At 53.5% G+C, this 16,584-nt stretch overlaps 1 protein-coding gene across 2 annotated transcripts; it reads right to left on the reverse strand.

Annotated features, from left to right (window-relative positions):
* Positions 1 to 4,153: 4,153 nt before the first annotated feature.
* On the reverse strand, positions 4,154 to 14,598 carry LOC133358730 (bMERB domain-containing protein 1-like). Of its 2 annotated transcripts, none has more exons than XM_061577170.1 (6): positions 14,345 to 14,598; positions 11,402 to 11,534; positions 9,592 to 9,665; positions 8,764 to 8,881; positions 8,102 to 8,178; positions 4,154 to 6,905 (listed from the first exon to the last, which is right to left on the reverse strand). In XM_061577170.1, exons 1-6 carry the CDS (start codon positions 14,442 to 14,444, stop codon positions 6,781 to 6,783), a joined length of 627 nt encoding a protein of 208 aa, XP_061433154.1. In that variant the 5' UTR covers positions 14,445 to 14,598; the 3' UTR covers positions 4,154 to 6,780. The 2 variants fall into 2 exon arrangements, with proteins under 2 accessions (XP_061433154.1, XP_061433153.1); XM_061577169.1 differs by having other exon boundaries at positions 14,342 to 14,598.
* Positions 14,599 to 16,584: the final 1,986 nt, after the last annotated feature.

Raw genomic sequence — 16,584 nt, forward strand, 5'->3', positions numbered from 1 at the left:
CAACTGCTGACCTCACGCAGGAGAGACACAGATTGTGATAGAGAGGAGTCAGGGGTGAGGGGGGTGGCCATTGCACATTTTATTGGGGGAAGGGGGGTTCAAGGATGGAGATCGACCTCCGGCGACCCCTGCACAAACACGGAACATCCATTCTAGATTTGAAGCTTTCGTGACTGCACGGATTCATACTCTTAGTTTTTTCGGTAAAGTCACTTAGGTAAAAAATGAAATTATCAATACAGCAAATATGGCTGTGACGGTCCCACCTGATGACGGAGACTTGTGTTGCCTCCGAAACGTCGTGATTTTTATTATTTTATTAATTTTAATTTCATTTTTTACCTACGTGCCAACCGCCGTCGCCACGCGACAACTAGAAGAGACAGCGTCACCCTCTCCCGCCGAGCTCACCGATGCAACGACGACCACCACGACGACCACGGCGGCATAAACCGCACGGATGAGTCGCTCTCGTAGGGAGGGACAGGGACGACTCGGAGGCACGAGGAAGAGGAGGAGGAATCACAGACGCGCGCTGAGGAGCCGGTGTGATGAGTCTCTAATGGGTCTCTTTTATATCTCTATGAGTCTCTATGGCTTTCTATCTCTATGAGTCCCTATGGCTCTATTTATATCTCTATGGCTCTCTTTGTATCTCTATGAGCCTCTTTCTATCTCTATGGGTCTCTTTGTATCTCTATGAGTTTCTATGGGTCTCTTTGTATCTCAACCAAGACCTCAAGTATTTCACCTCGCCCAGGAATCAAAGTCAAGATCCCCATCCCCTCTGGGATTACGCTGCTGCTGCTGTCACCATCCTAGAATCTCACCACCCAGACCCAGCAGAACGCTGCTGCTGCTGATGTCACCATCCTAGAATCTCACCACCCAGACCCAGCAGAACGCTGCTACTGCTGATGTCACCATCCTAGAATCTCACCACCCAGACCCAGCAGAACGCTGCTGCTGCTGATGTCACCATCCTAGAATCTCGCCATGCAGATCTAGATGAACACTGCTGCTGCTGCTGCTACACCATCCTAGAATCTCACCACCCAGACCCAGCAGAACGCTGCTGCTGCTGCTGCTGTCACACATCCTAGAATCTCACCACCCAGACCCAGCAGAACGCTGCTGCTGCTGCTGCTGTCACCATCCTAGAATCTCACCACTCAGACCCAGCAGAACGCTGCTACTGCTGCTGTCACCATCCTAGAATCTCACCACCCAGACCCAGCAGAACGCTGCTGCTGATGATGTCACCATCCTAGAATCTCACCACCCAGACCCAGCAGAACGCTGCTGCTGCTGCTGCTGATGTCACCATCCTAGAATCTCACCACTCAGACCCAGCAGAACGCTGCTACTGCTGATGTCACCATCCTAGAATCTCACCACTCAGACCCAGCAGAACGCTGCTGCTGATGTCACCATCCTAGAATCTCACCACCCAGACCCAGCAGAACGCTGCTGCTGCTGCTGATGTCACCATCCTAGAATCTCACCACCCAGACCCAGCAGAACGCTGCTGCTGCTGCTGATGTCACCATCCTAGAATCTCACCACCCAGACCCAGCAGAACGCTGCTGCTGCTGCTGATGTCACCATCCTAGAATCTCACCACCCAGACCCAGCAGAACGCTGCTGCTGCTGCTGATGTCACCATCCTAGAATCTCACCACCCAGACCCAGCAGAACGCTGCTGCTGCTGCTGATGTCACCATCCTAGAATCTCACCACCCAGACCCAGCAGAACGCTGCTGCTGCTGCTGATGTCACCATCCTAGAATCTCACCACCCAGACCCAGCAGAACGCTGCTGCTGCTGCTGATGTCACCATCCTAGAATCTCACCACCCAGACCCAGCAGAACGCTGCTACTGCTGCTGCTTCACTGAGTGTAGCAACGTGGACGTCCAGATGAATCAACACCTCCTCATTCGAGACCCAAACATCATCATCGCACCGCCTCCTGCCTGTGGCATTCCTCATCCTCCTCGTCGGAGACACTGGTGGTGGGAGCCATGAACCGCATCATCAGAACATCAACAACAACAGGCCGAGGCGCACATCTCCTTCATAAATAGGAAATTAAAGACACGGGCAACACAAGTGCGATTGAGGCCATGCAACCAACACGATGCACCACAGAGCAAACCCACAGCGACTCGCAGAGACACTTTGAGACCTATAAAGAGCCAAATAGACCCATAGAGACACACAGAGGTACACAGAGATACACTGGATACGAGTCAGAGGGTGACTGTGGCCATGCAACTCAAACTCGGGACCATATCGTAAAGTACCACAGTCTGCGCTCCTTCTACGGAGGAGGTTAAGGAACAGCGACACGACACAAACTATCTCTCTCTGCTGAAGCCCTCTCGTCATGGCGGGCAGCAGCAGGCCACTGCTGCCTTACGCAAGCATAGCATAGAATCGGAGCCACTCCTCTCCGCCGAAATCTAACAGATGCAAGTCTAAACAGCCGAACAGATGTAAGTCCGGACAGATGGAAGTCCCAACAGATGCAAGTCCCAACAGATGCAAGTCCTAACAGATGGAAGTCCCAACAGATGCAAGTCCCAACAGATGCTGGAAGTCCCAACAGATGCAAATAGAAGTCTGAGCAGGAAGGTCAACATCTCCCTCATCCCAAATCTGATTGGCAGCAGCATTTTGCCAAATCAGTCAGGGTATTGATGACCACTGTGCACCAGGCTTCGGACCAGTTCAGATATTCGTCACTGATGTTGGTTATTGAACTTGGATCACCGGGTTCGTAGTGCAGTGCGATAACCGCTGCACTACCGCTCGCTCTACACACGAAGATAAAGACAAAGATCCCCCGTGTAGCCTTAACAGACTGTTGGGGCAAGAGCTGTTAGCGAGCACCTATGAAGGCCGGAATGGCGCACAAGGGGGTGGGTGGCCAGCACCACGCCCGGCCGCCTTTGTCTCCCTAGTGGCGATGTCGACACACCGCACCAGGTACTCATTTGAGGCTGAGTCGACCTTGGGGAGGCCCAGGACCGGTTCAGATAATCGTCACTGGTGTTGGCCGTGATCGGGAATCGAACTCGGGTCGCCGGGTTCGTAGCGCAGCATGGCGCTAACCGCTGCACCACCGCTCCCCACACACAGACACTTGCCCACACTCACTCACACTCACTCACACTCACTCACACTCACTCACTCACACTCACTCACACTCACTCACACTCACTCACACTCACTCACACTCACTCACACTCACACTCACTCACACTCACTCTCACACACACACACTCACTCACACTCACACTCACTCACACTCACTCACACTCACTCACTCACACTCACTCACACTCACTCACACTCACTCACACTCACTCACACTCACTCACACTCACTCACTCACACTCCACACTCACTCACGCACTCACTCACACACTCACACTCACTCACACTCAACTCACTCCACACTCACTCACACTCACTACACTCATCACACTCACTCACACTCACTCACACTCACTCACTCACTCACACTCACTCCACACTCACTCACACTCACTCACACTCACTCACTCACACTCACTCACACTCACTCTCACACACACCACGCACTCCACTCACTCACACACACACACACTCACTCACACTCACTCACACACACACACACTACATCACACTCACTCAACTCAACTCACACTCACTCACACTCACTCACACACTCACTCACACTCACTCACTCACACTCACTCACACTCACTCACCCACACTCGCTCACACTCACTCACACTCACTCACACATCACTCACCCACACACGCTCACACTCACTCACACTCACTCACACTCACTCACACTCACTCACCCACACACGCTCACACTCACTCACACTCACTCACACTCACTCACACTCACTCACCCCACCACACGCTCACACTACACACTCACAACTCACTCACTCACACTCACTCACACTCACTCACACTCACTCACACTCACTCACACTCACTCACACTCCCACACTCACTCACACTCACTCACACTCACTCACACTCACCACCACCACGCTCACACTCACTCACACTCACTCACACTCACTCACCACACACGCTCACACCCACTCACACTCACTCACACTCACTCACACTCACTCACACTCACTCACACTCACTCACACTCACTCACACTCACTCACCCACACACGCTCACACTCGCTCACACTCGCTCACACTCACTCACACTCGCTCACACTCACTCACACTCACTCACACTCGCTCACACTCACTCACACTCACCCACACTCACTCACACTCACTCACACTCACTCACACTCACTCACACTCACCCACACTCACTCACACTCACTCACACTCACTCACACTCACCCACACTCACTCACACTCACTCACCCACACTCACACTCGCTCATACTCACTCACACTCACTCACACTCACTCACACTCACTCAACACACACACACGCTCACACTCACCCACACTCACTCACACTCACACTCACACGCTCACACTCACTCACACTCACTCACACTCACTCACACTCGCTCATACTCACTCACACTCACTCACACTCGCTCACACTCACTCACTCTCACTCACACTCACACACACTCGCTCACACTCGCTCATACTCACTCACACTCACTCACACTCACTCACACTCACTCACACTCACCCACACTCGCTCACACTCGCTCATACTCACTCACACTCACTCACACTCACTCACCCACACACGCTCACACTCACTCACACTCACTCACACTCACTCACACTCACTCACACTCACTCACACTCACTCACCCACACACGCTCACACTCACTCACACACACTCACACTCACTCACACTCACTCACACTCACTCACACTCACCCACACTCACTCACCCACACACGCTCACACTCACTCACACTCACTCACACTCACTCACACTCACTCACACTCACTCACACTCGCTCCACTCACTCACACTCACCCACACTCACTCACACTCACTCACCCACACTCACACTCGCTCATACTCACTCACACTCACTCACACTCACTCACACTCACCCACACTCGCTCACACTCGCTCATACTCACTCACCCACACACGCTCACACTCACACGCTCACACTCACTCACACTCACTCACACTCACTCACACTCGCTCATACTCACTCACACTCACACACACTCGCTCACACTCACTCACACTCACTCACACTCACCCACACTCGCTCACACTCGCTCATACTCACTCACACTCACTCACACTCACTCACACTCACTCACACTCACCCACACTCGCTCACACTCGCTCATACTCACTCACACTCACTCACACTCGCTCACACTCACTCACACTCACTCACACTCACTCACACTCACTCACACTCACTCACACTCACTCACCCACACTCACACTCACTCACACTCACTCACACTCACTCACCCACACACACTCACACTCACTCACACTCACTCACACTCACTCACACTCACTCACACTCACTCACACTCACTCACCCACACACGCTCACACTCACTCACACTCACTCACACTCACTCACACTCGCTCACACTCACTCACACTCACTCACACTCACTCACACTCACTCACACTCACTCACCCACACACGCTCACACTCACTCACACTCACTCACACTCACTCACACTCACCCACACTCGCTCACACTCGCTCACACTCACTCACCCACACTCGCTCACACTCGCTCATACTCACTCACACTCACTCACACTCACTCACCCACACACGCTCACACTCGCTCACACTCACTCACACTCACTCACCCACACTCGCTCACACTCGCTCATACTCACTCACCCACACTCGCTCACACTCGCTCATACTCACTCACCCACACACGCTCACACTCACACGCTCACACTCACTCACACTCACTCACACTCACTCACACTCACTCACACTCGCTCACACTCGCTCACACTCGCTCATACTCACTCACCCACACTCGCTCACACTCACTCACACTCACCCACACTCACTCACCCACACTCACACTCACTCACACTCACCCACACTCACTCACACTCACTCACACTCACCCACACTCACTCACCCACACTCACACTCACTCACACTCACTCACACACGCTCACACTCGCTCACACTCACTCACACTCACTCACACTCACTCACCCACACTCGCTCACACTCGCTCATACTCACTCACCCACACTCGCTCACACTCGCTCATACTCACTCACCCACACACGCTCACACTCACACGCTCACACTCACTCACACTCACTCACACTCACTCACACTCACTCACACTCACTCACCCACACACGCTCACACTCGCTCATACTCACTCACCCACACACGCTCACACTCGCTCATACTCACTCACCCACACACGCTCACACTCACACGCTCACACTCACTCACACTCGCTCGTCCACACACGCCCATGCTCACTCACATTCGCCCACGCTCACTCACACACGCTCACACTCACCCACACTCGCTCACACTCACTCACCCACACACGCTCACACTTACTCACACTCGCTCACACTCACACTCGCTCACCCACACTCACCCACACACACTCACCCACACACGCCCACACTCACCCACACACGCTCACACTTACTCACACTCGCTCACACTCACTCACCCACACTCACCCACACTCATCCACACTCACTCACCCACACACGCCCACACTCACCCACACACACACGCGCCCGCACACGCGCCTTCCCGCTCCCGACGCGAGCGCTGCCCCCACGGGAGGTCACTGCACGCAGCAGGAGGCCAAGCCGCAGCAGTCCTTGAGGAGGGTGAGACCTGTCTTGGCGAACGTCGGCTTTCCCTGCGGGGACCCCTCGCTCTCCCGGCGGTCCCCCGCCCGCACCGCGTCTGCGGAGACACACGCGGACAGACGTCGCGAGTCGCACTCGATAACTACACTGGTCAACACACTTTTTCTGGCACGAGGTATTCCAACGGTATTAAGGTTATTTTATTATGTTTTATTTTTTATTATTTTATTACTTCCCTTCTACGTGACTTTACCGAAAGAACCAAGAAGATGAATCCCTGCAGTCACGAAAGCTTTAAATCGAAAGGTAATAAGGTAATTTTGGGGTGCTGATTCCAAATCTGGCATCAGTTTTTGTCTATCGCATCAGGTTTTTTGAGATATTAAATATTGTATTTTCAATAAAAACTGCGGAAGAAAAATATTCAATAAATGTGTATATCTACATAAAATGATATTATAAACACTGTCCTAAAAATACAGCACCGTATTTTAACACTAAAGCAGTCACTGACTCGCATCAACTTGCAATCATAAGTGACAGAGTTAATTTCTGGTAAAATCAATGAAAATGGGGTATGCCTATAGCATAAAAATGAGATGTGATAGAGCAAATCTGAGATCAGATTTCGAATCGGCACCCTGAAATTAGTCTAGAACAGCTGCAAAAGTCCAGGCCAGAATTTTTTTTTTGTTGACCTGTGTAATTTTTATTTATTTTCCGCACCAGGTATGGGACCCATTGAGCGACCTGGCCATCGTCACAAACGACGGCTCCACTAAGCAGCAGCAGCGGTGGTTCATCACCGTGCGGACATCCGTAGCGGCCGAGAAATGGGCGCGATGTCGATTGACAATTTGGGAGGGATAACGCGCGTGCTCACGAGGTTCAAAGTTCATGTATTAGGTATAGCCCTGTGAGCCATTCGGCTCTTGAATCGGGTGCAACCGCAACAAACAAAAAACAAAAACATGAACAAGAAAACATCTTAAAGTGACTAAGTGCAAACAGAAAATCCAAGAAAAGACAGCAAAATATTGCAGAAAAAAACACCGTACACCAACCCGGTGCAAATATCCCAGTGGGATGCAAGTCAAACAACAACAACAACAACCACAAGACAACTTAGATTAAGGCCATCAGTCTAACTCTGTACTACAACAACACAAACATGGCCAAACCATAAAAGCAATGAAACAGTGGTCATAGGAACTGTGACCGAATTTTCACAATAAACGACATAAACAACATGTACCACCAAACTCTGCAGCCATAGCTGGCTGCACGAGGTACCTGCTCGCAATGGCCGCTCCTTCTTCCTGAGCTTCTTCTGCAGGAAATCTGACATCTCCTTGTCCTCCTCGCGCTCCCTGCGTCACACAGCGCAGGGTCGACCACCCGGGGGAGCGGTGGCGCAGCGGTTAGCGCCGCGAACCCGGCGACCCGGGTTCGATTCCCGCTCACGGCCAACACCAGTGACGATTATCTGAAACGGTTCCTGAGCCTCCCCCAAGGTCGACTCAGCCTCAACTGAGTACCCGGTGCGGTGTGTAGTAAACGTCGCCACTGGGGAGACAAAGGCGGCCGGGCGTGGTGCTTGCCACCCCATCTCCTCGTGTGCCGTGCCGGCCTTCATAGGCGCTCGCTAACAGCACTTGCCCCTACAGTCTGTTCAGGCTACACGGGAGATACTCTTCGGTTTTATCGGTAAAGTCACGTAGGTAAAAATAAAATAATAGTAAATAAATAAATAGAAATTATATTATAAAAATAAATAAATATAATACAAGAAATTCCATTATTTGGTTTATTTCTTTTTATTATTTATTTCTACCTACGTGACTTTACCGAAAAAACCCAAGAGTATGAATCCTCGCAGTCACGAAAGCTTCAAGTCTAGAATCACGCGGGGGATCGTTGTCCGTGGGGGTGCGGGGCGAGAGAGGTGCGCGCACCTGAGCCTCTCGAGCTCCACGTCGTCCACCAGGTAGTCCCTCTTCTCCACCAGCTCGTGGATCGTCCTGATGAGCGACTCCTCCTGGGCACGCGCCGCGCTGCCCGCGCGCTCCGCGTCTGGGGGAGAGCCAAGGCACCGAGGCGAGCGGCGAGGTGCAGGGAGGTGGGTGGAGGTGGGTGGAGGTGCAGGGAGGTGCAGGGAGGTGGTGGAGGTGGGTGGGGGTGCAGGGAGGTGCAGGGAGGTGCAGAGAGGTGGGTGGAGGTGGGTGGGTGGGGGTGCAAAGAGGTGGGTGGAGGTGCAGGAGGTGCAGGGAGGTGGGTGGAGGTTCAGGGAGGTGGATGGGGGTGCAGGAAGGTGGGTGGGGGTGCAGGGAGGTGGGTGGGGGTGGGTGGGGGTGCAGGAGGTGCAGGGAGGTGGGTGGAGGTGCAGGGAGGTGGGTGGGGGTGCAGGGAGGTGGGTGGGGGTGCAGGGAGGTGGGTAGGGGTGCAGGGAGGTGGGTGGGGTGCAGGGAGGTGGGTGGGGGTGCAGGGAGGTGGGTGGGGTGCAGGGAGGTGGGTGGGGGTGCAGGGAGGTGGGTGGGGGTGCAGGGAGGTGGGTGGGGGTGCAGGGAGGTGGGTGGGGGTGCAGGGAGGTGGGTGGGGGTGCAGGGAGGTGGGTTGGGGTGCAGGGGGTGCGGGGAGGTGCAGAGAGGTGGGTGGGTGGAGGTGGGTGGAGGTGCAAAGAGGTGGGTGGAGGTGCAGGAGGTGGGTGGAGGTGCAGGGAGGTGGGTGGGGGTGCGGTGGGCAGCGGCGTGGCCTTGCATGTGGAGGGTCCCCCCGTGAGTCACCTGGGAGGGAGACCAGGGCCTGCAGCTCCACCTTGAGGCGCGAGATCTCCTGGCACAGCTGCATGTCGTCCATCCTGCCGGCACACGGCACCACCGACGGGATCGTCACGCGCTACCGTCGCTCCCGATCCGCCCGTTCGCCACCGGCGGAGCCTCGCCGAGTCTCAAGACTCCTTCTCAGGAGGATCCTGCCAAGTTTTTTTGCTGCTGCTGCTGCTGTTGCTGTGTGTGTGCCTACCGAGTGATTTTCCGGCAGGGGGGGGGGGGGGGGGGGTCGGCCTTGGGAGGTTTGTCTTGCCAATGCAAGCTACATTGTGCGTGCGTGTTGTGTGTGTGTGTGCGGGTGGGGAGTGGTGGTGTAGCGGTTAGCGCTACGCTGCGCTATGAACCCGGCGACCCGAGAGACCCACAGACTCACACAGAGACCCATAGACTCACGTTGAGACCCATAGACTCACATTGAGACCCATAACTCACACAAAGACCCATAGACTCACACAGAGACCCATAGACTCACACAGAGACCCATAGACTCACGTAGAGACCCAGATTCGCACAGAGACCCACAGACACACAGAGACCCATAGACTCACACAGAGACACATAGACTCGCACAGACACCCATAGACTCACACAGAGACCCATAGACTCAGACAGAGACCCATAGATTCACGTTGAGACCCACATGGTCACACAGACTGAGAAGTGCTGAAACCGGGTTCTCATGTGCAGTGAGTTGATGCTCTTGGCCTGGTCACCAATGGCTGCACAAAATGAAATCCCTGATCCCATTCAATTTGATTCTGCACTTCCAGCAGGATGTTGAGGGGTTACTGAGGGGGGTGTTGAGGAGTTACTGAGGGGACGTTGAGGGGACGTTGGGGGGACGTTGGGGGACGTTGGGGGGACGTTGGGGGGACGTTGGGGGGACGTTGGGGGGACGTTGGGGGGACGTTGGGGGGACGTTGAGGGGACGTTGGGGGGACGTTGGGGGGACGTTGGGGGGGACGTTGGGGGGACGTTGAGGGGACGTTGGGGGGACGTTGAGGGGACGTTGGGGGGACGTTGGGGGGACGTTGAGGGGACGTTGAGGGGACGTTGGGGGGATGTTGGGGGACGTTGGGGGGACGTTGAGGGGACGTTGGGGGGACGTTGGGGGGACGTTGGGGGGACGTTGGGGGGACGTTGGGGGGACGTTGGGAGGACGTTGAGGGGACGTTGAGGGGACGTTGGGGGGACGTTGAGGGGACGTTGAGGAGACGTTGGGGGGACGTTGGGGGGACGTTGAGGGTACGTTGAGGGGACGTTGGGAGGACGTTGAGGGTACGTTGGGGGGACGTTGGGGGGACGTTGAGGGTACGTTGAGGGGACGTTGGGAGGACGTTGGGGGGACGTTGGGGGGACGTTGAGGGGACGTTGGGGGGACGTTGGGGGGACGTTGGGGGGACGTTGGGGGGACGTTGGGGGGACCTTGAGGGGACGTTGGGGGGACGTTGAGGGTACGTTGGGGGGACGTTGGGGGGACGTTGAGGGGACCTTGAGGGGACGTTGGGGGGACGTTGAGGGGACGTTGGGGGGACGTTGAGGAGACGTTGGGAGGACGTTGGGGGGACGTTGAGGGGACGTTGGGGGGACGTTGAGGGTACGTTGGGGGGACGTTGAGGGGACGTTGAGGAGACGTTGGGGGGACGTTGGGGGGACGTTGAGGGGACGTTGGGGGGACGTTGAGGGGACGTTGGGGGGACGTTGGGGGGACGTTGGGGGGACCTTGAGGGGACGTTGGGGGGACGTTGGGGGGACGTTGCCTCACATGTATCTGAGTTCCGACTCTCGCCGCATCAGCTGCTCGCGGAGCCGCTCGATGCGGACCAGCTCCTCCTCGAGCTCCTCCAGCGTGGCCGTCGAGTCGGCCATGGACACCACGTCGCCCGCCGCCTCCTCGTCTGCTCCAACAGCAGCAGCAGCAACAGCAGCGTCAACAACAGCGTCAACAACAGCGTCAACAACAGCATCAACAACACCAACAACAACAGCATCAACAACATCATCGACAACGTCATCAGCATAATCAGTAATACCATCAACAACACCATCAACAACAGCATCAACAACAGCGTCAACAACAACAACAGCAGCATCAACAACACCATCAACAACAGCATCAACAACACCATCAACAACAGCGTCAACAACAACAACAGCAGCATCAACAACACCATCAACAACACCATCAACAACAGCATCAACAACAACATCAACAACACCATCAACAACACCATCAACAACAGCATCAACAACAACATCAACAACACCATCAACAACACCATCAGGAACACCATCAACAACAGCATCAACAACAACATCAACAACAACATCAACAACACCATCAACAACACCATCAACAACACCATCAACAACACCATCAACAACACCATCAACAACACCATCAACAACACCATCAACAACACCATCAACAACACCATCAACAACAGCATCAACAACAACATCAACAACACCATCAACAACAACATCAACAACACCATCAACAACACCATCAACAACACCATCAACAACACCATCAACAACATAATCAACAACATCATCAACAACATATTCAGATTCCATCAACAACAACATCAACAACACCATCAACAACACCATCAACAACACCATCAACAACACCATCAACAACATAATCAACAACATCATCAACAACACCATCAACAACACCATCAACAACATCATCAACAACACCATCAACAACACCATCAACAACATATTCAGATTCCATCAACAACAACACCATCAACAACATAATCAACAACATCATCAACAACATCATCAACAACAGCATCAACAACATAATCAACAACATCATCAACAACATCATCATCAACAACAACACCATCAACAACACCATCAACATTATCAACAACACCATCAACAACACCATCAACAACACCATCAACAACATCATCATTAACAACACCATCAACAACACCATCAACAACAGCATCAGGCCGCAGGAATTGTGGTCAATACAAACATGACTCCTTGTTAAAAAAGGTGTCAGTTTTGTTGCCAGATAAAAGGGTAAAAAAAAAACAATTACCACGAGGGTGGTTTAGCAAGCATCGGGCTTGTGAAGCGCGTGTAGTTTGCGGCCGATTCCGATCCGGAATAATTGTTTGATTTATTTTACCGGTTAAGGCGCCTTACCCTGGCTATCACAAATGACAACTCAACGAAGTTGGCCTATCGTCATCATCATCGTTCAGATCAGCCGAATACTCGAAGCGCGTGGTGATGTTGATTCTGAATGCGAGAGACACGCAAACTCCAAATATTCAGAAGCAGGCGTCAGGGTCGGGATCGAACCCACGACCTCCTGCGTACCAGGCGAGGTAGTTAACATCTCCTAGCCACCGCGGCGTTGAGCCGGAATGGTTTGAAGGATAAACGAATGAATGGGCGGACTTTCGAAAAATTGCCGCAATGATTTGGTGCGGGGATTGTGATTTGGTTTGAAATTGTCGACTGCACTGGCACCCCGTTCGGTGACTGAACGTTTGGCTGCTGTTGGATGGCGATGGAGCGAATGAATGAATGAGCTAATGAATGAATGAGCTAATGAATGAATGAGCGAATGAATGAATGAGCGAATGAATGAGCTAATGAATGAGCTCACGAATGAATGAGCTAATGAATGAATGAGCTAATGAATGAATGAGCGAATGAATGAGCTAATGAATGAATGAGCTAATGAATGTGATAATGAATGAATGAGCTAATGAATGAACGAGCGAATGAATGAGCGAATGAATGGCCGAATGAATAAATGAGCGAATGAATGAGCTAATGAATGAATGAGCGAATGAATGTGCTAATGAATGCATGAGCGAATGTATGAATGAGCTAATGAATGATTGAGCGAATGAATGAGATAATGAATGAATGAGCGAATGAATGAACAAGCTAATGAATGAATGAGCGAAGATCTTCCGGCGCCCCCCCCCCCCCCCCCGATTCCTTCATCACCGTGCCGAGCGCCCCGACCAGTGATTCCTTCGGCCGACACCGTTTCTCCCACCCAATTAGCCCCAAGTGCCAACGTGATCTTCTCACAGATTCACTCGCGAATTCACTCACGCTCACATTCGGCTGTCGCGACACAGCAATGCGCGTTCATGTCCCCGTGCCCCCCACTGCCCCCCACTGCCCCGTGCCCCCCACTGCCCCCCACTGCCCCGTGCCCCCCACTGCCCCGTGCCCCCCACTGCCCCCCTGCCCCCCACTGCCCCGTGTCCACCACTGACCCCCTGCCCACCACTGCCCCGTGCCCCCACTGCCCCGTGCCCCCCACTGCCCCGTGCCCCCCACTGACCCCCTGCCCCCCACTGACCCCCTGCCCCCACTGCCCCGTGCCCCCCACTGCCCCGTACCCCCCACTGCCCCGTGCCCCCCACTGCTCACCACTGCCCATCAGTGCCCCCCACTACCCCGTGCCCCCCACTGTCCCGTGCCCCCCACTGCCCCGTGCCCCCCACTGTCCCGTGGCCCCCACTGCCCCGTGTCCACCTCTGCTCACCACTGCCCATCAGTGCCCCGTGCCCCCCACTGCCCCGTGCCCCACCACTGCCCCCGTGCCCCCCACTGCCCCGTGCCCCCCACTCTCCCACCACTGCCCCCCTGCCCCCCACTGCCCCGTGTCCCACCATTGTCCCCCACTGCCCCGTGCCCCCCACCCCACCACCTGCGCGCGTCCCGCGACCCCAGCTGGTGTCGTCCATGGCCCCGTAGCCGCCGCTCCGACTGCCGCTCAGCGCCCTCGGAGGCGTCATCTCGGCCTCCATGGTGCCCAGGCGAGACCCAAGACGCCGCTTCTCCCTCCTCTCTCTCTCTCGGCAACAACAGCCGAGGTGGTGGTGCTGGTGGTGGTGGTGCTGGTGGTGGTGCTGGTGGTGGTGGTGCTGGTGGTGGTGCTGGTGGTGGTGGTGCTGGTGGTGGTGCTGGTGGTGGTGGTGCTGGTGGTGGTGCTGGTGGTGGTGCTGGTGGCGCTGTTGGTGGTGCTGAACTTGCGCGATTGAGCCGCCAGGCGGCAGTAGGAGGACGCTCTTCCATCTCTGATGGCTACACGGCAAAGACAAAGTAGCCCCGTGTAGCCTCTAACACTGCGAGGGGCAAGTGCTGTAAGCAGGGCGGGTTGTTGGGTGGTGAGCACCACGCCCGGCCGCCTTTGTCTCTCTAAGTGGCGGTGCAGGTAAAATCCGTCACTGGTTGTTGGCCGAACTCGGCTCGCCAGATTCGTTGCGGAGCGCGCTAACCGCTGCACCACCGCTCCCTAACGGGGCAGTCACGGGGCAGCACGCAGACACACGCGAGGTCACGGAGTGTCCGCGCAAAATAAAAACATTTTATTTGTCAAGGCAACGTGGAGTACCGGGCCCGGAATATGACCCATCGTAAACACCGCCGCACACCCCGCAAATCACCACACCACCCCAAATCACCAAACCACACACACCCCACATCCCATACACCAGTAACTACTCAGTGGCTGTAGGTAGTCTGTAACTACTCAGTCTGTAACTACTCAGTGGCAGAGGACTGCACTCCAGCCTGGCGCTAGACGCATGATTAAATAACGCATCCGCTACAGATTACCACGTGGTGGTGGTGATGGTGGTGATGATGGTGATTATGATAGTGATGATGATGGTGATGATAGTGATGATGGTGATGATGGTGATGATGATGGTGGTGATGATGGTGGTGATGATGGTGACGATGATGGTGATGATGATGGTGACGATGATGATGGTGATGATGATGGTGATGATAGTGATGATGGTGATGATGGTGATGATGATGGTGGTGATGGTGGTGATGGTGATGATGATGGTGGTGATGATGGTGATGATGGTGATGATGATGATGGTGATGATGGTGGTGGTGATGGTGACGATGATGGTGATGATAGTGATGATGGTGATGATGATGGTGGTGATGATGGTAAGCCACCTACGTAGAGCCAGGTCGTTTCTGGAAAAGGAGCTATGTAACTTAATAACCATCGCTAGTCTACATTATAGACTGCCAGTACACTCATCCAGCTTAATAACCAGGCTACAGTCTATATTATAGACTGCCAGTACACTCACCCAGCTTAATAACCAGGCTACAGTCTACATTATAGACTGCCAGTACACTCACCCAGCTTAAGAACCAGGCACCAGTCTACATTATAGACTGCCAGTACACTCACCCAGCTTAATGACCAGGCTACAGTCTACATTATAGACTGCCAGTGCACTCACCCAGCTTAATAACCAGGCTACAGTCTACATTGACTGCCAGTGCACTCACCCAGCTTAATAACCAGGCTACAGTCTACATTATAGACTGCCAGTGCACTCACCCAGCTTAATAACCAGGCTACAGTCTACATTAGACTGCCAGTGCACTCACCCAGCTTAATAACCAGGCTACAGTCTACATTATAGACTGCCATTACACTCATCCAGCTTAATAACCAGGCTACAGTCTACATTATAGACTGCCAGTACACTCACCCAGCTTAATAACCAGGCTACAGTCTACATTACAGACTGCCAGTGCACTCACCCAGCTTAATAACCATTGCTAGTCTACATTATAGACTGCCAGTACACTCACTCCGATTAAGAACCAGGCTACAGTCTACATTCGTTTTTTTGTGTTTTATTATAAATAATATTTTATTTTTATTCACTTTCTTTTTTATTAAATTTTTACTCACTTTTTTTATTATTTTTCTATCTACGTGACTTTACCGAAAGAACCAAAGAATATGAATCCCTGCAGTCACGAAAGTTTTAAGTCAAAATGTGTTTACCTTTCTTATACGTTTCACTCTCATCGGTTTTTTTTTGCACCCTTTATTGTTGTAACGTTCTAAACGGCCCCGACTGGGCATCTGTGAAAAAGCGCTTTAAATCTCGTCGGATTCCTCCC

The sequence above is a fragment of the Lethenteron reissneri genome, chromosome 63 (genome assembly GCF_015708825.2).
Source record: "Lethenteron reissneri isolate LAM-NWPU_2019-01 chromosome 63, ASM1570882v1, whole genome shotgun sequence".
Taxonomy (NCBI): domain Eukaryota; kingdom Metazoa; phylum Chordata; class Hyperoartia; order Petromyzontiformes; family Petromyzontidae; genus Lethenteron; species Lethenteron reissneri.